This window comes from Acipenser ruthenus, chromosome 54 (assembly GCF_902713425.1).
Source record: "Acipenser ruthenus chromosome 54, fAciRut3.2 maternal haplotype, whole genome shotgun sequence".
NCBI lineage: Eukaryota > Metazoa > Chordata > Actinopteri > Acipenseriformes > Acipenseridae > Acipenser > Acipenser ruthenus.
In genome coordinates this window covers 5,480,038-5,505,805 of record NC_081242.1, presented here as the reverse complement: position 1 = coordinate 5,505,805, position 25,768 = coordinate 5,480,038, and the positions used below count along the sequence as shown (strand labels likewise).

At 38.2% G+C, this 25,768-nt stretch overlaps 1 protein-coding gene across 2 annotated transcripts; it reads right to left on the bottom strand.

Annotated features, from left to right (window-relative positions):
- Positions 1-1,006: 1,006 nt before the first annotated feature.
- On the bottom strand, positions 1,007-22,155 carry LOC117398263 (type 1 phosphatidylinositol 4,5-bisphosphate 4-phosphatase-like). Of its 2 annotated transcripts, none has more exons than XM_033997219.3 (7): positions 21,970-22,155; positions 16,792-16,982; positions 14,445-14,551; positions 11,727-11,832; positions 5,321-5,373; positions 4,521-4,611; positions 1,007-1,895 (listed from the first exon to the last, which is right to left on the bottom strand). In XM_033997219.3, exons 1-7 carry the CDS (start codon positions 22,076-22,078, stop codon positions 1,752-1,754), a joined length of 801 nt encoding a protein of 266 aa, XP_033853110.1. In that variant the 5' UTR covers positions 22,079-22,155; the 3' UTR covers positions 1,007-1,751. The 2 variants fall into 2 exon arrangements, with proteins under 2 accessions (XP_033853110.1, XP_058872888.1); XM_059016905.1 differs by lacking the exon at positions 21,970-22,155 and adding an exon at positions 20,028-20,796.
- Positions 22,156-25,768: the final 3,613 nt, after the last annotated feature.

Sequence of the window (25,768 nt, the reverse complement as noted above, 5' to 3'; positions counted from 1 at the left end):
AGGACACTACTCACTGCAGAACTTTCAATATACAACATCTAGCTTATAAAATTGTAAAAAGGAAGGAAAGCAAAAAAAAAAAAAAAAAAAAAGCCATGGTTTACCAGTTTCAAATGCAATACAACTGTTTATTGGGCATTACCTTCATGTTAACCTTGTCTGTATGGTAGCTTTTCGTTTCAACTATCAACTGCCACTTGGCAATGCCCTCTATTGCTTGAAGTAATGCCCTCTAGCCATGATTGTGTGTATAATGCCCTCAAGTCATGGTTCTATTGTTTCCCTAGTGCTGGCTGCAAATTAAAATTAATAGTGCAAACATAACATTAGATGTTGAAACATCTGAACACAGAACATGTAATACGGAAATAAACAAAAGTGCAAAAGAAAACAATAAATGTCAGTTTAAACAAATAAAGGGAACAATTTTGAACAAGCTCGCTTTGCCACGGGTTAAGTTTGAAATGTGAAACAGTAACTGTAACAGCGTAACCATATATATATTGGACCATAAGAACATTTACGAAGGAGATTCCTAGAAGCTGACTGATCTCAGAACTTTGTCAAGTGATTCTGCCTCAACATAACTAAGCTATGTTATTAATTTATTTAGCAGACACCTTTATCCAAGGCGACTTACAGAGACTAGGGTGTGTGAACTATGCATCAGCTGCAGAGTCACTTACAATTACGTCTCATCTGAAAGACAGAGCACAAGGAGGTTAAGTGACTTGTTCAGGGTCACACAATGAGTCAGTGTCTGAGGTGGGATTTGAACCAGGGACCTCTTGGTTACAAGCCCGTTTCTTTAACCACTGGACCACACAGTCTCTTATTCCATCCCCTCACCCCTCTCTGTGTGTAGAAGTGTCTTCTTCACTCGCTCTGTCCTAAGTCTCCACTTAATTTGAAAGTGTGTCCTCTGGTCCTGATTTCTGTGTATCAAAGCATTAGCAATACGTGCCAGAACTGTTTTTAAAAAAAAAAAAAAAAAAAAAAAAAAAAAAAAAAAACAGTTTTGGAAAATTAGTTTAACATGTGTGTGACTCATCATTTGAATATTTGGAAAAGCAAGTGCACTATATTAAATACAGTTCATTCAAGTTTGGTAATCTTATTTTTTGGGGTAACTCGTGTGATTATTAGCGATTAGGAGGGGCATCCGTTTGCTTTTTAGACTGACAACAGGTCAGACACTACAGTCGTACACATTTCTAACAAATCCACTAGATGGCGCCAACCTCAAGTTCTAGTCTTGGAGACCCTGACACTCCAGGCTTAACAGGTTCATTATTTAACAAAACCGGAAGGTTTTACAGTTTGAAGAGAGTACGTTGAGCACAGATGGAACAAAAACCTGCACTGGAAGATCTCCAAAAGGGGGGAGCGACTTTTACGTCAGTGCGACCAATACAACGATTTTTACGGTACGTTACGCTTGTAAATGAAAAATTAAAGACTTACGATTTAAAAGCCTGTTTAGTGGTTTCACAGAAGAAACCCAATATTAAATCAATTTTACTATGAACAAGTTTCTCATTCATAAAAGTAGAGCATAAAAAAGTCAGAGTATAACACAAAATCAGAAGCCCTACGTATACCCAATGCCAAGAGTAAAGGGTTTGGAATGACCTTAGCCCCCCCGACCACCTCACGAAAAGGCTTTCTCTTCTGTGCCTCGTTCTGTTCCTGTTCCTGTTCCCCCTCCCCCCCCCCTCCTCCTCCCCCTCCTGAGAAACGTGCTGCTTTTTTTATGCGAAGTTCTGCACTGGCTGGCTGACCCTCATACAGGCCCAGTAGCAGGCTCGGCCCATGCAGATGACCGTCAGTAGAATGACCACGGCCCAGGACGCGTAGATTCCACCATACTGTTGAGCAGGCTTCCACGTGCCAGCCTGAGAACAAAGAACACAGGGCGTGAGACTTGATATACTGCAATACATCTGTCGAAAACATGTCTTGAACTCATCTTTCATACACTCGGTCATTTCCACTTGACAGTTTCAAATACAGTCAGCACTCGGATATGCGTTACCCAGATACATGTCAGTCGCGTTTTACCGCCCTTGTATTAAGAATAAAATCAATCCCCATTATATACATGTAACAAATGAATGCACTTACCCATCACACATGATTTCCGACTCCATCACAGGTGTTCTGATACAAAACCCATCTCTTCAATGTTACTATTTATCTGTATATCCGTCGCAGCCCGTGTTTTTTTTCTCTGCATGCCAAATCAGTCTGAGGCAGTTGCTATTAATTAAATAGATACAGACAATAAATCTAACTGCTCATGAATATGCATGACAGTGGCAATTTCTTTATATTTTATCTAATTATATCTGTTGTATTTCTCTATTTTGTTTTATATTTTACAGGTTTTTTTGTGTTTTTTTTTTCTGTAAATAGTGAGTTAGTTACACAGCACTTCCTCCGTTTTCAACTGATGAAAAATGCAACCAAAACAAAGTGAAGATACAAGCTACGGTAATTAACAGTTAATCATTAAACAGTTTTAGATACTGTAATGTATTTTTTTTAAATCTGTGCTCTTTAGTTGCTTTTGTGCATTTTCATTTGCAAGTGAACTGTGACATTAGGGCCTTATCGAGCACTTTATTCTGCACTTTTGGATACTGTTTTAATTCTGGAAACTGCGTTTTTTTTTTTGCTATATTGCATTACCTTTTACGTTGTATGCAGTTCTGTGCATGGGTAACATTTTTAATTCATTTTGCTGTTGGGTTGTAAATAGGGAATTTTACATACTTTTAAATCTGATACTTATTGTAGCAGTATGTACTGTATTACAATCCACATGTCGTCTTTTTGCAAGTGATATTTTCCAAATCATATTGGTTTTGAATTAAAATACTTATGATACAGTACTGTATCAACAAAACCAATACATTACAGTCTAAATGGAAGCCTACTTATTTTAAAACTGTCTTTTCAGATATGTATTTTTGATATTGTTATTTATTACTTAGCAGACGCCCTTACCCACTGTATTGTTTTGTGTTCCCTGAAAAATGGACAAGGGTTGGAACGAGCCAAAATGAAATAACACCGTGTAACAAATTTGTTTTTGTTTTTTTGTTCCTGGGTAGTAAGTGTTATTTCCTAATTGCTTATGCCTCAAAAGTATAGAAAATGGCTATTATTACCCACAAACTTTGCTTTTGTGACCAGGACAGTGATATTTTGAAATTTACCTATTTTCCAGAACATTCCAGATAGATTCAGTGCTGAGTAAACTTGGAGTAACTTCTAGAACTTTCTAGTAATATAAATAGTAGTATAAATACAGGGGCCTTAAGACCACCAGTTCAGTTTAGTTCCAGCTGCCTAAGTGGATACATATCTGCATTTTTCTGAGATGGCATCAAGAGGCTGCAAGCATCCGGCAGACGCATTTTGAGACTTCAAAATGGTGGCATTCCTGATGGGTCTCCAAGGCGGTTTTACTAAGTTTCCCTGCTATCTTTGCCTTTGGGACAGCAGGGACACCAAGGCGCACTACCACAGGCAGGACTGGCCACACCACTGCACATCAAATTGGGCCTTATGAAACAATTTGTCAGAGCTCTAGATAAGGAGTCGGCAGCCTTCAAGTACCTTCAAGACTTCTTCCCTAAGCTGTCTGAGGCAAAGGTCAAAGCCGGTGTCTTCGTCGGACCACAGATAAAGAAGATCCTGGAGTGCAATGAATTCCCCAAGAAGCTCACTTGTAAGGAGAAAGCGGCTTGGAACAGCTTTGTCGCAGTGGTTCAGGGCTTCCTGGGCAATCACAAGGCCGAAAACTATGTGGAGCTGGTTGAGACTCTGGTGAAGAACTACGGCACAATGGGCTGTCGGATGTCCCTCAAAGTCCATATCCTTGATGCTCATCTTGATAAATTCAAGGAGAACATGGGAGCGTACTCGGAGGAGCAAGGTGAGCGCTTCCACCAGGATATACTGGACTTTGAACGCCGCTACCAAGGACAGTATAACGAGAACATGATGGGAGACTACATTTGGGGGCTGATTCGTGAAAGTGATTTACAGTATAATCGTAAATCTCGAAAAACTACTCACTTCTAAATCTTTTGTAGTCATTTTTGTATTACTTTAGTATAAACACATGTTAATTTGGATTCATATGTTGTTTTTTTCTGACTTTATGTGAACAAAAAGACACAAATTCGCCCGTTTTCTCATTGGAAATAGGTAAATTTCAAAATATCACTGTCCTGGTCACAAAAGCAAAAGTTTGTGGGGAATATTTGCCATTTTCTATACTTTTGAGGCATAAGCAATTAGGAAATAACACTTACTACCCAGGAACAAAAATTGTGTTACATAGTGTAATCAGATATGCGACACACTCGTTTAACCGTCACTGAAGACAAAATGTTATTGGGTCGGATATGTGAGTGCTGACTCATACAGGTATATATATACATATACACACACACACACACACACACACACACACACACACACACAGGAAAGAAAGACAGTTAACTTACTACAAGTCCACCAGCAGTGATGGCAAACAGGAGACCCAACAAGAAGCACCACAGGCATCTCTTACGAGGGTATCGTCTCCCAATCGAGGACCTGCAACACAGCAAACGAGATCATTAAAGCTACAAACAAGTACATTTACAAAGAGATGCACACCACAAATGTAACTATCTATCCAGAAGCTAACTGCAAAACTGGTTTACAACAGCAGCAGCAACAACTCAAATTTCTAGAGCGCCTTTCATCACAAGGATCCCACAGCACTGCACACACACAAAACAATCTAATACGGAATTGAATAAAACCATTAAAAAAGGAATTGTTTTTTTTTTTAAATAACAAATAAATACAACAATTAAAAGTCTAAAACACATTAATTATTTACTTGCAAAGAAAAAAACACACACACACACACTACCTGCAGTATAAGGCTACCCCCATGTAAAGTGGTGGTGGTGGTGTTATTTCTATGCATATTTTCGAAAGCATTTGCAGTTAAATGGTATTTGTGTGAATTATCGAGTATCAGGCAGTTGTATTTGTTAACCACTGCTCTACAACCGCGGACCTGCAAAGGACTTTGGGGTCGGAAAACAAGATGTGGCACAAGCGACATACTTTTTAATCTATTCCATAATATAAACTTTACTGCTTTTTCAGGAAAGAAATATACCTTATTGTATAGTCTATATGGCTGCTCGTGTTTCTGTTAAAGAGGGAATAGTGTCCCCCTTGACTTTGCAATAAATATCACAAGTAAATAATCATAGCTTTACGAGATCTGATAGTTAATATCACTTACACTTTTCTGCAGTGGGGGCAGCGTGCTAATGTCCTGTCCGTGAATTCTGTCCACTGAAAGAAACAAAAAGCAAGAACATTTTTTATGTAGGTCTATAAATCAGTGATTCAACAAAAAAAAATGCAGACAACGATCTGTTAAATTGATCAATCCTCATTGCACAATAAGAGAACACAATTGTAACTACTTACAATAAATTATAACTTTTTGAAAAAATGTAACTTGTTACCAGCTACAAATAATTACAAATAATTCAGGTACAGTTGACATGTTTTGTGGTTTGGTCCTGGTTTCTCTGCTGCGCTTCTAGAGTAAAAAAGTTAAACATGTGTTTGACACGAGCCGTTCACACCGCCTGAGATGGGCGACACTGAAGCGATACGATTTAAAATAGGACTGGTGTCTATTTTTACGACCAATGAAGTACAGCTTCCCTTGCATGCCTTCAGTACACAATTGCGGAAGAAAACAATTCTTCCAGTATCAAAATACCTTGAGCTGTACCATAAAAGGACACATTATAAAGACACAGCAATGAGGAAGAACATCTGGCAGTCCATTTCCAGGGAACTGGATATAGCGGATGTGTATGATTTGTTTACCTTTAATGAAATAAGTATTCTGGAAAGTTATGTATTCTACATTTTTATTAGCTGTATAACAGGACTATCACGTGTTATTTTTTTCCCAGCTGATGATACAATTAGAGAAGAGTCACCTATCACATCATGCGCACCTGTCGCAGTGAAAGTATCATTTTATCATGGGACAAATCGCATCGCTTCTGTTGAGTGGAGACCTTAAGTAGCGGGATTCCAAAAAATAAAGTGTTAAGGTCTGATTACAGTGAGAGCGGTAAGCCGTGCAGATTTTCATACTACACTGGCAGGGAAAACCTTGCGGTATACGTACGTTTATTATCACATGCTAATCTTGAGAAAAAATTAGTTTGATGAAGGATGTCATGAAATAAAGGTTAAATGTATATTTGTGCATGTGTCGATTTAAAAAAAAACAAACAAAAAAAAAAAAAACACATGCAGTGTTTCACCTGTGTAGCATTCTCCAGTGACTATTATCATACGTATCATACAGTCGAGAGCATTTTTGCACCTCGAAAATAAGTTTTTGCCATCAAACATGTACATCGCTCTGGTTTCTATTGCGTGCGGTTTTCCGCTGTGCCGCTTTTCCATTCCGCGCTCCAATTCTATATTTTTTGCCGCAGTTTACCGCTTTCTGTTACCACTCCCAGTGTAATCAGACCTTTACACTTCCTCACGTGTTGCTACAATTGTTTAAATAACGTACCTGTATTTTTTCTTTTCATTATTAACATCCTGACAACTTTAAACTCTTTTTCAAAGCCGTTTTCAAAATGGCCGCTCCAGTGCAACGGGGTTTGAGATCTGTTCTCTAACTCACTGCAGGAAAAAAACATAACAAGTGCTCTGGCTTTTCTGTTCCGTACCATATCATGGATGGTTATTGCTATGTTACCGGTTTTCACAACGTGGGCAATAATCCTAATACTATCAGTGCACTAGAGCGGACATTTTGAAAAGAGCTTTGAAACAGACTTTAAAGTTATAATGTAAAAAGTTGTCAGGATGTTAATGAAAATAAAATTACAGGTAATTTAAACAGTTGTAGCAACACGTGGGGACGTGGAAAGCTATATTTTTCAAAATCCCGCTACTTTTTAAACTATTGGTTAGGGTTAACGGTCAACTTCAAGGATTTTTAAAAGCTCCCCTATTCTTTGTTCTAGGCTAAATGGGTTTTGTCTTCATAGCTCTTGCCCTTCGTTGGTCTCTCTTCTGGGTCACAACGTTGTTTTGGTGTGGTGACCATAATTGAGCACCACATCTGGAGCACTGGGTCTATTTAAAATAATGAATGTGATCCTTATCTGAAATTACACAAGGAGCAGACACTGCTGTCCCATTGCTTTCTATGGAGATCAATCGTTCTGTTATAACTCCACAACAGAAAAGCCGTCACCTCTACATTTAAAACACTGTAAAGCCTTTAGACAGGACATAGAGCTCCAGTTAACGTCACACCAACATACAGCTCTGGCCAAAAGTTTTGCATCACCCTGGAGAATTAACTATTTTTGCTAAATAAAGTCGAATGAAACCTGCTGAATAATGTTACGTTAATATATTGAATAACACAGCGCTTTGTAGTTTTCCATATACTGTAATGTGACAGTTTGCCACTACTATTATGGCTTCCGGTACATTTTTAATTATTAATACCAAGCCCAATAAAATTTCCACCACACTGTAAACAAATTGATAAATTCTTGGAAGTAATGTCCAACTCTTCCTCAATCAGGATCAGTGGTAGATAACACCACCCTCTGTAATATCTTAGATACAGTTGCACCTATCAGTGTTTTTTCAAAGATTTTCACCATGGTTTAATGATACAACACGCATACTTAAAAACAAACTGATCGTAAACTAGAACGTAGTGTTCTGCGATCCCTCATTCAGGGAGCATCGATACAACGCCATGCACAGTATCATGATACTCGACACAATACTTTGGATCTTATGTCCATTACACGTCAAATGGCTGCCAATTAATTAATTTATTTTTTTTTTAAGTTCAAAGTGCAAGAGGCTAATACACAGTTAATAATGCTAAAGCATGGTAGAATGCTTCCTGTTTAAATCTTTCCAGTTCCAGTGTATTCAAAAGGCCATTGCCACAGACAATAAAATTCAAATAAAACTGGTAAGAAAGCGCAACACTTAGCTTCAAATACTCCAATTACAAGGAATCTCACGGAGCATCAAAAGAAACTTAACACTATTATAACACATTTATTTTTGAAAAAAATAAGATATATAAATGCTGGGCATTGACTAAATGTTCTTGGTTTCTTTTTAATCACTCGTTCATTCATCCTTGACCATGACACCTTTGAGTGACTATCACTGAAGCATATCCACGTAAATCACCAAATTAGAGAGACAGTTGATTGGACACTGTATACGGAGTGATTTCAGCTGTTGAATTGTAAGCTTGAATAAAAGCAATAAAGAAAAATCACAGAAAAAAAAAACAATATGCCACGTCTGTCCAGAGAGCAGCGCCTTCGTGCGATCGGCATGTTGGAGGCTGGACTAGGGCAGCGTCCTGTGGCTCACCGTCTTGGGTGCTCACAGCCAGCAATTTCAAACCTGGCGAGACAGTATAACCAGACACATTCTGTCAATGACAGGCCACCAACTGGGCGACCAAGAGTCACAACACCTGCCCAAGATCGACAGATCATTTGGCAGCATCTTCGTGATGTCAGTTGTTAATCAGCACAATAAAAAGTCACTGCACCTGCTCTAAAACAGAGTTTGTCATTTTTCGATCACAACTAGTGAATATTATCCAAGTATGAGTAATACGTTTCTTTTGATGCTCAGTATATACAAAACAAAATAACACAGAAATACTTTCCTTGAAGCACTTTTTATAACTAGGCCAGGTGTTTTACATACAGGGGTATCGTAGAAGTGCCCTAAGAATGTGAGCAAGGAATGAAAACATGAAGCTGTTGTGGAATCTGATTCACACGGTACTGCAAGAAATGGCTTGATGAGGTTCTTGCTTTCATCAATAAACAACCAAATGAGCAAGACGGGCCAAATGGATCTCCTCTCGTTTGTAACATTTCTTATGTTCTCAGTCACATACAACATAATACCTCCATGAATCTATACTGCTCAAATCTTTTAGTAAGTAAAATAAGAGAGTATAAATGCTAAACTAGACTAGCCTAATTAATGTACACTGTAAAACTTTTTTTCTTTTTTAAATGAACACAGTAATGTGTTACATTAGGGAATACACACAAACGCTGTATTCCTTAATTTTAAAAACCTTACTTTCATGTTACAATTTTATAGTGTTAGATATTTTGAAAATCATCACTTCCAAATAATTTCATAAAATTAGTTCAGCAGATAAAAATGAGTTACAATATTTACCGTTGTTACACGGCCCTTCAATTTTAAGATACCAATAATTGGAAAGAATTACCAACTGCAGTATACTTTAACGTTAGGCATTTGCTAACTCGGTTATAAAACTTAGCTATGGTTCACTAACATAACACAGTGGAAAGATCACAGTATCATTTAGTAACTGAAGGAAAGTACTGCACGTGTGAAAACTTTAACAATAAAGCCAAAACTAAAACACATTAGGATTTAAAACTGGTTAGTAGACTAGCAAGCACTGGACTTGCAAAGCTTTTTTTTTATACGGTGCAGAACTAATTTATTTTAGCATATTGTTTCGGGACTTTGCGATACCAGCACGATGGACAGTAGTATCTGTATGTATCGACAATAACAATCCAAAGCACATTTGCACCATTGATACAGACTTTCTAATAAATCTGGCATAAACAATTTTTGGCTGCTAATTAACCCCTTAACACAAAAAAACAAAAACAAAAAAGAAAACACAGTCCTAAAGATACCACAGTAGCAGCTGCAGTTTACACAGCCTCGGAGCTCCTGATCGCATCATAAATTCCAGATTTCCTAAATCCATTGATGGCAATGTCCGTTCTGCTTTTAATTTGTATAAGCAAACTGGCTTCATCACTCACTGCCTTTCTCATATTCACTTTGACATCCGACACATTTTTTCCCCTGACCAGCACGTGCTTCTTTAACTTGTACTGCATACCACCAGTCTGTCAGAGGGCGGGATCGCACACTGTATGCCATACTGTGATTGGTGGAAGTATTATTGGCAATCCAATCCCAAACCGCCAATAAAGCCAAAATAAATTCCAAAATGTCCCGTTATACGGTATGTCAAAGAAAATATTAAAAGGAAGGTTGGTGTTTCTTATGCGTTTCACTTAAAACCGGACATTAGAGCGTACAGGTTTGTTAATTCCTGCCACCCGGAAACAGATGCCAATTCCTGGACTGTCCGGGTCAAACCCGGACAGGTGGCAACCCTAGATGCTTTGCTTTTTTTTATGCAAATAATACACACTGAGGATTCACTTACTTAAACTAAAACAACTGAAGAAACTAGTCAAAGAAAAAAGTAAACTTCAGCAAAGAGATTGGGGTGGCGATCTGAAAGATGTTTCAAGAATGGTGTTTCCTCTCTCGTTTTTCGACATTTTGGCTGTCCGCCTTCAACCAGACTGCCGTTGTCATCTGGCTGAAATCCAAAACAGCTCCACATCAAGCTTCTTTCTCCGGCATTCGCCATTACTGCTGCAGTAATTTAATTTTCCCACAACATGGAGGGTAGTTGGTCACTTCCGCCAAGCAGAAATGAGTAAGCTTAATTCATATTGATTTTAAAGCACACAATTACAAGCTTAAAAAAAAAAAATTAAAAAAAAAAAAACACACCCTACCTTGGACTGAAAAATCGTGATACTTTGATATTTTTATTTTACCCCGATATTAGGTATCCTAGGATTTTGGAATCATGATATACCGTAGGTATCGATATACCGCGGAACACTACTTGAACGTAAATGGAAAAAACACCAAACTACAGGTCTTTTATTTCACCTGTTTAATTATAAGGCTGCACTGTGCTCCGCTAGATCAGCCTGCTACTCAGCCCTTATAGAAACAAATAAAGATAATCCTCGATTTTTTTTTTAAACAACTAAACAAACAAATCGAAGGAGCCCTCCATATGCACCTTTTTACCAGATTTTATGAATCACTTAACAAGAAAATCATTGATGTAAGAAATCAGATTTCAGATGGTACATTCAATTTAGAGAAGTCATCTTACAACACTAACAAAACTACTTCTTTAGGCCCTGCTACATAAGACCAAACCTTTGCATCTTTTTCCTTGATTAACCAGCCAGAATTAACCGACCTAGTTATTAAGACAAAATCCACTACATGTTTTTTGGCAGCAGTGTGGAGTAGTGGTTAGGGCTCTGGACTCTTGACCGGAGGGTTGTGGGTTCAATCCCAGCTGGGGGACACTGCTGCTGTACACTTGAGCAAGGTACTTTACCTAGATTGCTCCAGTAAAAACCCAACTGTATAAATGGGTAATTGTATGTAAAAAATAATGTGATATCTTGTAACAATTGTAAGTCGCCCTGGATAAGGGCGTCTGCTAAGAAATAAATAATAATAATAATACATGTGCTTCAGACCCTATTGCCACTAAACTGTTTAAAAAAGTATTTTTTGACTGTTTTATTGTATTTACTGCATATTGTCTCAATCCCAAAATTCTAAGCAAAACTTTTGGCCATAGCTGTATATACCCTGTATCACTCGGTCACATAATTCTATGTTAGTTCACCCATTTTTTGTTGCCCTCAATCCAAGAAGTTCCGGCAGAACTGAAAACCATTTAAAAAGAAAGGTAAGCGGGCAGTGCGTACCAGGAAGGTGTTTCTGCAGTGCCCGCAGGTCACCCTCGCTCCCACGGGCTGTGGTTCTGGGCTGGCTGGATCGGGGTGAACAGGACCCAGGTTTATTACTCGTTTACTGCAGGAAGAGAACAAAAACAATGTTTAATCTAGGAGGCCCAGCATCCCTAATATCACTGTTCTCTGGATGAACAGTTTTGGGAGACAACTTCCAACTACAACATAGGTTAGCAATTTCCACTTTCACTGTTGGAATTTAATTCCAAATAATTTTTTTTTCCTTTACCTTTACGACAGTGCCCCCTCGATATAACACGGGTCTCGGGGGACACACAATATGAGCGTGTGACAGAAAGACAGTGATTCTTGGTGGTAAATCCTCCCCACCCCCCCCACCTGTGAGGGCGCCAAGTAACGAGAACAGAGTACCCTGGACTGCTTGGCCTGACACTTCGTTCCTAGGGTTAAAAGGAAGTCGGTCATTTAGAAAAGGGGCGGAGCTTCAGTACATGAACTCATCGACCCGGAAGGGAAATTATGTGGCAGCCGGGGATTGGAGGAGCACCTGCAATTGTTTACCAAGGGGTCATGAGTGACAGTATAAGCAGGGGTCGAAGTGACGTAATCTGTTCCATCGTTTTGGTTTATGGAAAATAACCTGGAAGGAACTGTGCTTTGTGTATCCATATTGCGAGTGTTTGTTTGTTTAGTCTAACTGTTTCTTGTTATCATTAGATGCCTAACACGTTCTGGAGCTGTCACCAGAGGCCAACACAAACCCGGAACAGCACTGCACTTGTCTCACAAATAACTGTATTTGCAACAACGACACAGGACACAACACATGTCTGACTAAAATACACAATAACGTAACTCCCTCTCTAGAATGCACATATAGTGAAGAAATTTAACTTTCAGTGAATTAACCATGCATAAACGCCATGTGTCCAGTGGTTAAAGAAAAGGGCTTGTAACCAGGAGGTCCCCGGTTCAACTCCCACCTCAGCCAGTGACTCATTGTGTGACCCTAAGCAAGTCACTAAACTTTGCTAGTTTATCACGAAGACACTAAGTCGGTGATGTCATTGCTGCTCGGTAGCCAATTAGAAGCAAGGATATTTCAGAGGGCTTGGTCAGTGATACAGATCGAAACTCCCACTGAAGAAACACGTTTGGACAGGACCTTTAAAAAAAGTACTGAAAATAAACTTCATGGGAATGTGAAGTTTTAGAGATTAATTGATTCAAATTAAAATCGGCGCCTTTTCGTGAAAACGGGATGCTGAGATGGCAAACTTTTTTGTTCGTACTTCGTATCTTAAACCTTCACACTTCCAGGTGTTATTTATAAAAATCAAGCTATATATATATATATATATATATATATATATATATATATATATATATAAAAATGTGTTTTATTATTAAAAAAATAAATAAAAACACATTCCCGTGGCTCCTCCTAGTGTCTCCACGTCACTCCTTGTCACATCTGGCAGACAAGCTCACAAAACAGAAGCCAGCCAATTCAAGAACATTTTGTACTGGGAATCACAGGTATGTCATTATATTTTCATACATACACAGTATAAAATATTGAAATTTAAAAACAAAGTTTTAGGAAGTTTATAAATTATTGATCAATACAGTAGAACTTTAATAACGCTAATTAATGTTCTAGGTCTCAGGCATTTTCTATTCATAAAAACCTAAACTGTCTCAAATACTGTGTACCTTGTACGGATAATAAATATAAATATTTAATTATATATTAAAATATATAACCCTGGTGAAAAAATCCTATAGGAAATTTTATAGGAATCCTTCAGAAATTGAAATAATTCATACAGGAACTTTAAAATTATTCCTGTAAGAATTCTTTATCCTATTAAATCCTATAAGAAACTTTAGAATCCAATAGGACGTCCTATAAGTATCAAGGAAGTATGCGGTCTCGCAGGATTCGCGGGCGATGAAAACTGTGAACAAAATCATCTTCAAAAGAGAAACTCATGCAGCACAAGCTGCTGCGTCATGTTGTATTTTGATTCTACAAACAGCTTACACCTCCCACAAGGTATGCATACATTTTAAACAACTAGTCTTATGTTATAACGATCACAGCTGGTGCAACCCGTGAAAAGTTAGTAATGTGTGAAATCAAAAGTTTAGTAAAGACTTAAGCTTTAACAAAGCTAAGTAAAAACTTACGCACATCTGGTGCAACCCAGCCCTGGTCTTTGTTCCAGCCATGTTCTAAATTGTTTAATTGAACCAATTAAACCTTCATCCAGACCCTGATGTAGATAATTACATAATTTCACCTGTTAAACCTGGAGTGGAATGGAATTAGAGGTGGCAAAATAAAACTGTGGCAATGGGCAAGTTAACTCCTGCAAATATACCCTCTGGTAGTGAACTTAAAGGTGAAACTACTTCTGTAGTAAATATTACATTTTTCCCCGTCCCTTGTAAAATCCACACAGGAAAGTCAAAGCACTAAAGCCCTGGTGTCTGTAAAGCTGAGGGAACATGAACAAGAACAGTGGCTTGAAACCTGGTTCCAGGAGACCTAGTTTGAGGCAACGTTGCTGTCTCAAACCCCAAGTCTCCCCTGGTGTGCCGTGCAGGGCCCAAGTCTCCTGAAACCAAGTTCCAAGCCACAAAGTGACTTGATGTTTCCTCAGCTTTACATAGGGGGGTGTGGCTTTAAAAGGTCAAGTTACTCACCAGTACTGTCGGGGGCACGCTATCCTTTGTGACGTCACTTTACAGATAAGGAGACAGTTGCACGGACAGCGCACGTACTTCTTCCCGGCCGGAGCATTCTTTATGGGCTAGAAAACAACAAAGACAAGGGTGCAAAGCTTTACACATGCTTCAGATGATCAACGCACAAGAGGTTCAAACTTTGTTTCAGCCTTTTGGATTGCATTTTAATGGGTCTATTCAGCACTCCAGATAAGCTGTGTAAAGAGTGTTTACACACTGAAAAGATATGAATGACGTACGATGCTTAAATTTAATGCGTAGCGAATACGCATAGCAATTTCGCTGCACAGCGTTGGAATTAAAAAATAAATCCGTTTCTGTGTTTATTTGCTTTACAGCCATATTGTTTGCGGTCAATACCAAGTAATAAAACTTGTAATACCAAGTTTTTTTGTATAGTAGTTCAAAGTAACATTACAGTTAAAATGTAAGGCTGTAGTTAACCCTTTAACTCTTAACTGTCTAAGCAGAATGACCATATATGGGCATGAACAGGACCATTTTGTGTCTTAGCGCCTGTATTTTGGCAACCTTAAATCAGAAATTAAACCACAATATATCCACAGAATAGAATTACCTAGTGCAAAAGACTCGCACCACTCGGGTTCATTGCCCCTTTAAAAATACACCCAACACACAAGAATTGGAGGTTCAGCGCTACGCTTTTTGAGCGCTGACTATACACAGCTTACTTTTTTTTTTCCAGACTGCTTGGAAGCAGAGCACCTCATCTGCCTCCTTCTACACAGCAGCCCTGAGCAGACTAACTGCTCTCCTTTAATACCCTGCACCTGGTTTTAATTTAACAATAGCTACCAGGTGCAGGGGATAATTAATAATAAAACAATTAACAAATTAAATTAAACAATAAACCAAAACAATTAAACTAAACAAATGTGCATTCCGCGCATGTCTTTTCTTCAGGGAGTCTTTAACCCCCTCCCTGCTGTCTCACACTATTTGTTTCCAATTATAATGTATTTTGTTGTGGAATAGGGTTTTTTTTTTCACTATAAGCCACGGCCCAAAAAAATCATAACAATTAAAAAAACATTTTCAGATTTTACCATTGAAGAGCTACAAGAATTTTTCGGAGCCATGGTATGCATGACAAAATGGCCCCATTTACAGGCACCTTCAGCAATTTTATGGAAGTAGTCCAGACAAAGCAAAATATCACAAAGTACATTGCCAAATCATATGTAAAACCTTTTAACCTTGACATATATTAATAAAAATACAAGAACAAAGAGCAGTTTATTAAATTATTCAATAATTTTGCATTAAGAGAAGAATCATATTTATATACAAACGTTATAGAATTCAATATATCCACGAATAGCATTTTTTTTTTTTTTTTAAGTCTACAGAAAAACATACTACAACAACTATATAGAAAAACTAACTATAGTATAAATGGCGACAAAGCACTAAACTATATTGGACTACTGCAATAAATGTGGCCACCACTGTAAAGCAAACAAACACACGCATTTCATTTTTGGCATATAAACATAATGTAATCCTAACTTTCAATATTTTTTCATCATGAAGAGAATCATATTTATATACAAGCTATAGAATTCAATAGAACCACGAACAGCAAATCAATGTCTATCAGAAGTCTATAGAAAAATGAACAATATGGTGATCATAAAGCAGTATTCAAAGATAACAAGGTGATACAATAGATTTGGCCACAACTTTAAGCTAGCAAACAAACAAATAATTAATTAAATAAATAATTAATTAAATAAATATATAAATAAATAAATTAAAGTGATGTAGTGTGGTGTACGTACTGTCAAAAGTACAAGCCTGCTCTCATCCTCCTCTTCCACTTCAAAATACACGCTGTGTATGCGTTTTTGAAGTGTATCATCGAAGCTGGCATGTAAGGATACAATTTTTTTTGTTCCTAGTGCGTAGCTTTATCCAATGACAAGGCTCGGAAAGACTGATCCGATTGTCCCACAACTTCTTATTGCTGTGAGACAACCCGGAAGAGGGATCGCGTGATCAGGATTGAAGTCCTGAAATTAGAGCGCTCCAGCAGCATAAGGTTAAAGTATGTACAATATCTCTTGAAAGTTCTCAGGACTTCAAGGCAATGTTGCATTTTACTCATCGTGTCTAAACTGGAGAGTAAATTACTCAAAATGACCCCAAACTTTATCTGGAGCTCTTGGTCTATAATGCATGTGATCTTACTTGTACTCTACACTTTTGGCTATAGACAGTACCGAAGCATTCTGTTCTTTCTGGTTGCTGACTGCGAAGAGTGTATTGCAACAGCAGGACTCACCGTGGCTTCATTGCAGACCCCACACTTGACGACATGCTGGTGCATTTTGCCCTCCACGTTGATGAGTGACTGGCACACCCGGCAGCTGATCATGGGGGCACTGCCGCTCTCTGGAGAGGTCATAGGGGAGTAGGGAGGCGGGTCTTCACCAGGCAGAACCGAGGGCTGTGAGCTGGAGAACTCTGGGAACCCTGAAAGACAAGAGCAGCTCAAAATCAGCAAGCAGTCTTAATGGAGCATCACACAGGGTCAACAACAATTCACATTTCTATAGTGCCTTTCATCACAAGGATCCCAAAGCGCTTCACACACACACTAACAATTAAAAACAAACAGTCTAATACTGAATTGGATAGAACAGAAATTGGATGGAAAAATTTTGTTTTAAATTATATTATATAAAAAAAAAGGTTTGTAGAAATAGAACAGTCACATTTTTGGGAGTCCTAGTTTCCCCTGACAGAAGGTGGAGCATTCCAGAATTTAGGAGTTTCACAAGAAAACAATAAATCACTGCATGGAGAATACTTTATTAATCAAAAGCTAGAATTAATAAGTACAGGTTCACTCACCAACTAAATTTGTAACGGTACACCAGACAGGTAATAATCAACAATAAAAATCGACACATTAAAGTCCAGAACGCCCTGCAGTGTTTGTAAGAAATGCATTACTGTACCTTTGCTGTATACCGTGTTGTCCATATTGCAGCAGTTTAAAAACATATTCCCCATAGTTTTGATATTTTTTATTATTTATTTTTTTATTCACACAAGGCTAGTTTCTGTGCTTTTAAATTAGTTCCCCCCAGTATGGAAGAATGGTGTGCTCTAATACGTTCCCAAACTTTTCTAACGTTCATATAGGTAAATATGTTTTATTTCAAACTTTTACCTGGGAACGTTCGCCAGAAGAAAATGTTTTTTTCTTCTAAACACCCCAGTGTATCCAATTCATGCTCCCTCCTGCAACAATGCTGGCGACAAATGAGTGGCGTGTCGTGGGAACAGAAAGATAGCATTTTTGCAGGAGGGAGCGTGATCTGAATACACTGCGATCCTAAGAAGAGATTTTTTTTTTTTCTCCTGGCGAACGCTCCCGAGTAAACGTTGAGAAATGTTTTGCCCAGTCAATTTATGACTTATGACCAAAATAGGCAAATTAGTTATTGTCTAGTTGACGACAAACAGGCCACACATGCAATTAATTAAACAGTAACAGAAAAGGAACACATAGCCACAAATGGGAAAATGCATGAGACTTTAGAAGTTGTTTGAGATGCCTAATTCAAGCACAAAGTGGTCTTATATTTACACACAAGAGTTCCTATTGTTTCTAAATCACCGATTACTGACCGAAAATTGAAATTCTCACCCCCAGAGGTTTTCATGCAGGTGGGTATATTTACTGCATTTATATAGTGCTTTTTATACAAAAGTATTGCAAAGCACTGTACAGTACATAGCAGAAAAAAAAGAACACACCACAATACATTTGTATAGCATGTCACATACAACTGCCACAGTCAGACCATTTAAATAACATATTTAAACAGTATACACATAATACAAAATCAGCTATTTTAAAGTTACATTAAAACCCACTAAGATAAGAAAGCCATTTTTATAAAAGTGTGTTTTCAGTCTTGACTTAAACTGTAACGGTCCCAGCTTCCCTGACAAACGAAGGCAGAGCATTCCATAATTTAGGAGCTCTACAAAAAAAAGCCCTACCTCCCGTGTTGCTTTTGTTGACCCTAGGAGTAACCAGCAGCCCAGCATCCTGTGATCTCAGAGTGTGGTTTGGAAGATACGGGGTCAGTAACTCCTGCAAATAGCTAGGTGCTAATCCATTCAGGTCCTTGAAAGTTAACACCAAAATCTTAAAATCAATTCTATACTGCACAGGGAGCCAGTGTAAAGAAACCAAAACGGGGGTAATATGTTCACTTTTTTTGGTTTTAGTCAGAATTCTAGCGGCGGTATTCTGAACAAGCTGCAAGCGGGATACCACACGTTTTGGGACACCAGAAAAAAAAAAATCAATTCTAGATGAAGCAAAGGCATGTGTTAGTCTCTTGGATATAAATAACAAATCTTGGTGTTCTGATACATTTGTCCACTACTGTATATGGAATTAAATACTCAGGTTTATACACTTCAATCCTATGAACATCCTCCGTTTCCAATGCGCTTGTAATGTACAGGCATTAGGAACAGCACAATGTAAAAGGTTTCACAACCTGTTTTTTTTTAAAAAAATGACATACAGTAATTTAAGGTTACATGCTCAGCGTTGAGCATTTCCTAAAAAAAAATGATTTTAGTGCAGTCACCATTTAGGAAGAAGATATGCCCCTGCCCCAGTTGTGTTTAATTTCTCATTTCTGTTTCGGTTCCCTAAGCCACAATTGGGTTTGTTAGTCATGGTGGGAGCTTGCATGTTCTCCTGTGAGAATCTTGTGCGCCTGCAAATGAAACTACGTTAAAAGTTGAGGGTAACACAAAGCCACTTTTTCAGGAACAGTAGCTTGAAACCTGGTTCCAGGAGATCTAGTTTGAGACAACTTTGTCAAGTCTCCCCTGGTGGGCCAGGCAGCAGCCTGAAACCTAGTCTCCTGAAACAAATTGGTTTTGTGTTCCCTCAGCTTTAGGGAAATGCCGTATATAATGGGCTGATGGTCCATCAGAGCTCATGCAGTTACTAGTAGCTGCTTTAACTCAAAACCTCGTCTTGAAGGATCCCAATGATTCAGCATCGTCAACATGGCTAAGTAATCCAGTCCATAACCTCACCGCTCTCTGAAGTTTTCCTATCCTCTGTCTACTTAGAACGCTACAGTAGGGAGACAGTTCCACCTTGTAACAATATTGAAAGTATAAGTTCAATGGCATTATGGGGCAAATGGTTGCCACGACTAGTGTTTCATAACTGGTCCCGCTGTATAAAGAGCCTCCTTATCAAAAGGGGAAGTATTGTACTATCTATGATAATGCTGGAACAAATGATTGAATAATTAAACAAAAACGTGGCTTGATATGTACTTAGAGAAATAGAATATAAGATTACAAAAATATGCCTACCTAAATGTTCTATTCATGTCACGGTCATAAAGGAATTTCTTTGACAATGAGATCCCTGAACTGTGTCAAATCATTTCTTGAAGAATACATATTATTCAGAAGCTACAACTTAGTACTGCAACTACAGCATGGTACCTTTTCACTCTGTCCTACCTGTCTCCATCAATTTCCAACCTTGTCCACAGGTCCTGGTGTGGCTCTTAATGTTGGCTAAGGTTAAGAAAATAACTTTCTCCAGGGTGGCAATATGCTTCCTGTTGTGTGGGGACTAGAATGTAACTCAGTATTTTAAGTACAGTCTCACATATGTATTATACATAGGGCTTCTGATTTTTGGTTGTAACCGATAAAACCCAATAAAAAAAAACCCTGATGCAAAAAAAATGAAATCGGTGGATAGCCAATAAACACTGGAAAAAACGGTGAAAATGGTTAATCAATTCACGTTGACGTAACCCTATTCTCATTAAAAATAAAACATACAACAAAAACACACATGGTACACATTTCCCAGTGCTGCTAGGCAATGTCCCGCCTTCCTGACTTGCATCTATCATTGATTCGTTCTGAATACTTTACACCCGCCCCACCTACTGAATGACAGCACATTCATACATTTCTACTGGAGATTTAAAACGAGATTACAATCAGGATGGAGGCTTGTTAGGGGGATTTCAAACTGTATTAGTTAAAATACGGAGGATTTAAAACAAATTGTGGCGAAATGTACAAAAATGCCTACACACAAAAAACCCAGAAGAATGTGCCCGCGGCCACAGGGATTTCGTTGTGGAAGACAGCAAAGAAAGAAAAGAAGGTACAACTTAAGTGTGCAAGTACTGTCCAGTTACTATACATATTTTAACAGAGAAAAAAAACAAAAAAAAAACGCTCAAGCATTTTGGAAAGCAACCGAAAACACTAACTTCATACAGTATATCAAAAACGAAAGCCCAGAAAAAAAAGATTTACACATGAAACTCAAAAATAGCTAAAAATAAGCACTGAAAAATACAATTAATAAAACCCGAAAAACAGAAGCCCTAATTATACATCATAACCTGTCTGTGCCAGTGCTAACACTCAATATGTTCCTGACATTGTCCCATATTATAATATATCAAAAGTATTAATCTGCCTTCCATTTCAGGATTGCTTTATGGTGGTTGTAATAAAACACAATACAGTGCATTTCAATTTAAAATGGGTATAAAACGTCATTAAAACGTAAATCATCTATCGCAGTTTGTTTGGTGCTGTTAAAAAAAAAAAAAAAAAAAATACAGTGATATCAAACTGTGTCCACTGTAGAGATTTTTACTCTCAATCACCACTGCTATCTTTGAAAGCCCCCCTTCCCCTCCTAAAAAAAGGCCCTGCCTACCCAGAGAGAAGATTGGCTACACAGCAGTCGGACCGGAGGATATGTCACCCGGGTTGGCTCAAAGAACAGCGAGTCAAATCAGGTGTTGTTGATGTAGTCGGAACCGCAGCATAAACATTAAGGTAATTAACAATTTCTGTAAGAGACGTAGAGGTGAAATAAATAAATAAATAAATAAATCGCAATAAATGCGTGCTGTGTCTAGCAGTAATAAACACACAAAGACAACATGTTTTAGCCTCCACCATCCCATCGATATCCTCGTGGACTATCCTCGAGTCTAGCAAATTGAGCATAACATGTAACGGTATGATAAACAATTCATTGTAAAGTGGAGCCAAATCGTTTTCAGTATAAATGACCGAGGGGGAAGCGCACGATGCAAACAATACCTATTGGTACACTTTCCTCAGGTAGATAAGACTGGAGTGGATATTTTAACATTTGGGACTGAAGAATTTAACACGAGAAACGGAACGCCACGTACAACACTTAAACTAGACAATCCTATCAAATCAGGTTGGTGGTTATCTGCGTACATATTTTAAGAGCAGCGTTAATAAAAAGGGTAGTAATGTTGCTATGTGCGCCTATGGCGATTCCCCTTTCTCCTGGCTGCAGTGGTGTGTATGAATTGTGTAAGTGAGTTTTGCAACCCTGCGTTGCATCCCCCGCATATCGACACTTTCCCGTGCATGCTGCTGCACTAACCTTGCGGTTTGTTGGGGATCCCATACGGAGGGGCGTTTGGTAACATTCCGCCGCCTGCAACCCCATCGCTGAGATCAGAAAGCAGCGGAGATCTCTCCCCGTCCGCCATACCGGTGCATACAGACAGGAAGATTAATATACTATAGCTGCACTCGGTGTCATGTGACGAGGTCCCCTGCACCCTCGTCATGTGATAAGAGAACGTCCTAAAGCAGTTACACAGATCGCGTCACATGATAAACCCGCCTGGACTGGGATTGATGGATTTGGGAATGAATCGACAAAACACGTCACCGTTATATTAGGGTAACCAGATATCCCAAGTGAAAACGGGGACTGTTGAAATACGTATACAATAACAAAATCGTAACTGCAAATATTTTTGAAAGGCTAACTTCTCTGGAAGGCACTTCCATAATAAAATAATAATAATTAAAAAATAAAAATAGCCACTGCCCATGGGAAATTAAACAGAGTATTATTTTTTTAAACACGTAATCATTATTATTAAACACATAACCCTTACGTTTTTATTTTATTTTATCTGTGTATAATATGACTGTGCTGTTAACTTAATTGAATACATAATAGTAAAAACGCGACGATTTAACAATTTTACTGTTTCTGACTGCGACAAAAAATGAAGGCTTGAAACTGGGACAATATCATTTGGTAGCCCAAGCCCTCATAAAAGTTAATAATTTCATGAACTTGGAATCCCCCCCCAATAGTTCACTGGGCATAACCTAAATAAAATGAGATAGTTCATAAGCATTTTTGCATACATACAAATTACTTTTGTGTATCAACCAATTGTTGCCAAAACTAATTTGACACAAAGAATAAAAGAAGACCTATTGTCTTATTGTATATTCAGTTGTTTCGATATCGGATTGAAAAGTACAGAGGTTTGTATTAAAATGAGCCATCGTTCTGAGAAAGAAAAGGGTTGTATAGAATGTAAGGTGACAAGACGTCCCGTTTTGGGCGGGACACTTCCCACTTTTGGAGCACTTGTCTCAGTGTCCCCAGGACCTTTCTTAGGACGCTAATTTCGTCCCGTTTTTTTTTTTTTCAGAGCATGCCGCGCCGGTAACAGAATATTGTATTTGCATGCAGGCTGCTGTGTTATTACCATATCAGGCCAGATTAAGTTTAATTGGTGCCCAGCTTTGCATATTCATTTGCTTCCCTTTACAGTTGTACTACCATCACACTCGATTAACATAAATGTAAAATTATTCAGTCTGAGCTGATCGATATTTTACTTGATTCGATGTTTGCCGGTTTTGAAAATGCGCATTGGCCACAGCGGCAGTTTCAAATACAAAATGGGGTGTTCAAACTGCAGACTCTTTTGTCGTAATAGCAAATTATCTGGAAATGTGTTGTCCTTATCTCTTACGAATATGTACGTGTATAAATAGGTTTATAATAAATATACATGCAGCCAAAAAAATGTTTAGCAAATAAAACAAGGCTAGTACACAGCGCTTTCTTATGTAATGTTTATTATTATTATTATTATTATTATTATTATTATTATTATTATTATTATTATTATTATTATTATGATGATGATGATGATGATGATGATGATGTCAGCACATCTGCACACACAGGAACGTGTGTTTGTTTGTTTTTTTTGTTTTTCTGCGGGTCCAAATGAGGCAGGCTGTGTTTTAAGACAACCTTAAAACTTAATGGAAACACGGTTTAAGAAAGCTGTACGATGTCAGTAAGTCGCCCAAGGCCAAATTGAAACTCAAACATACTGCCTCTGGTGCTTTAATATGTTTATTTGCATTTGGAACGAGAATTTCTCAGTCTAAAAGAAAACTACATGGAAACAGACACAACCCGAAACTGCTACCAAAACAGAGAGAGAAAAAGGTGAGACTTATTTATATTTTTCCATGGAGATTGCCCCACTGTAATCCGTATAAACCTAGGTCGTTTCCTCCTGTTTATTTTCTGAAGTACTGGTACCTTCACATACATTTTTTGGTATTGTATTAAAATAGCGTGTCAGCGTTGGTGTTTTGTTTAACATATCTTCCTATCGATGATGCTGTACTGGGTGTGTTTCTGCTTTTCAGCGTCGCTCTCTTCCTGGGCTCTGATCTGCGTCACGTTCGCGCAGCAGCACACCTGATGTGGCACGTAACTTGAGCTCAGGTCAAGTCATATGATCAGGCAGTACCTGCTCCTCCAACGCAATACGACTTGGTAAAAATAGACCTGTAGTTCCGATCCATACAGTCACACGCTACGTATCAATTGTTTGGGTATTGTATAATAAATTGTATATATTTGAGGTCCTGGGCTGCTGCCCCTAAAGCCCCTACGTTAATCCAGCCCTGCCGTATCTTACTTATTACAGTACAACAACACTTGATGTGAACAAAGCGAAAGTTGAACGACCAGTAGCATTAAAAAGCGGCTGTACAGCGCCGTGCAAATCTGGAGAATTACTGAACAGTCAACGTTCATATTTGCAACCAATCACTGTTTATCCACGGACCACAATCTGCCATTTTTATGTGACAACAGTTGCCTCGACTCGTGTGTTTCGATCTCTGCATTTGAAACTACAGTATTATTCTTATGTTTTTTACATTTTTGTTTAAATATATAATTAACAATGTGTTACGACCCTCGGCCATCTAAAAAGAAGCAGAAGACGTGTAATTTCCGTTCAGAATGTGAAAGTAAATTTTTGTTTACAACAGTGAAAGACAAGTGTGTGTCTCATGTGTCCATGCAAGTATATCAACGAGTAAAAAGTGAAATTTGGAACGACATCACACAGCAATGCACAATCAATTTAAGGATAGTTTTCCTTTTAGCTCGCTCTTCGAACAAAGAAAGCTGGCGAACTGAAATCGTTTACAGACGGTGAGGTAGTAAAAGAGGCAATGACTGTGGCAGCTGAATCTTTATTCAAAGATTCAAAGTGTACCCCTGGGCGCTAATACCGTGGCAAGACGAGTGGAATCTTTGTCAGGAGATGTGTTTCCGCAACTGCAACAGGATCCCTGCAGTTTGACGAATCATTCGATTGTTTTCATTAGGATGGTATTTAACAACGCGACTAAAAAAGAAGACGTTCTAACAGTTTTGCAAGTAAAATGAAAAAACAAGAGGAGAAGACATATACAACGAGTTTAAAAGGTACGCGCTGCAGAAAAAAATCCCAATCATGAAACTTCAGATGGTGCAACTCCATGATTGGAAGTTTAGGCTTTGTTGCTTTCTGTAGAAACGATCCCGACTTTCCCTTTTCTGAATCACCATTGCATTGTCCACCAGCAGGCGCTGTCTAGTAAAGTTATGTAAAGAGGTGGTTAAACAGAGGAAGAGACTTGCAAAGATTTTTTGATCTCATGCCTGAAATAGTAACCTTTTTGGAATCGAGGAAGGAGACATGAAATGAGCTGTCAGATAATGAGTGGTTGCTTGACGTCGGGTTTCTAACTGACATTATGGCCAAATTGAACAAAATGAACTGCGAGGAAAAAGACATATCACACTAAGTGATGTGAATGTATTCAAATTAAAGCTGGGTTTGTGGACTTCCCAAATGAATAATAAAGTGTTGCAGCACTTACCAAATCTGGCAAAAATGTTGGCAAGAATTGAAGACAAAGCAAAATTATTTCACACAAAAATGTTCTGTGCACATCTAACTAAATTGGCAGAATTCAACAGGCGAAGAGTTAGTGTTGATGGAGCAAATTGTGATGTTTGTTGCAAATCCGTTTCTGCAAGTGGACATTGGTGGGTTGGCAGAAAATGT

What these genes read in the sequence shown, in the direction of transcription:
- LOC117398263 (XM_033997219.3), bottom strand. Translation starts at nt 22,078, where the DNA reads ATGGCGGACGGGGAGAGATCTCCGCTGCTTTCTGATCTCAGCGATGGG. An exon ending in GATCCCCAACAAACCGCAAG is followed by an intron (nt 16,983 to 21,969) that starts GTTAGTGCAGCA and finishes CTTGTCTTTCAG; the next exon opens with GGTTCCCAGAGTTCTCCAGC. An exon ending in TGCCCCCACTGCAGAAAAGT is followed by an intron (nt 4,612 to 5,320) that starts GTAAGTGATATT and finishes GCTGTGTTGCAG; the next exon opens with GTCCTCGATTGGGAGACGAT.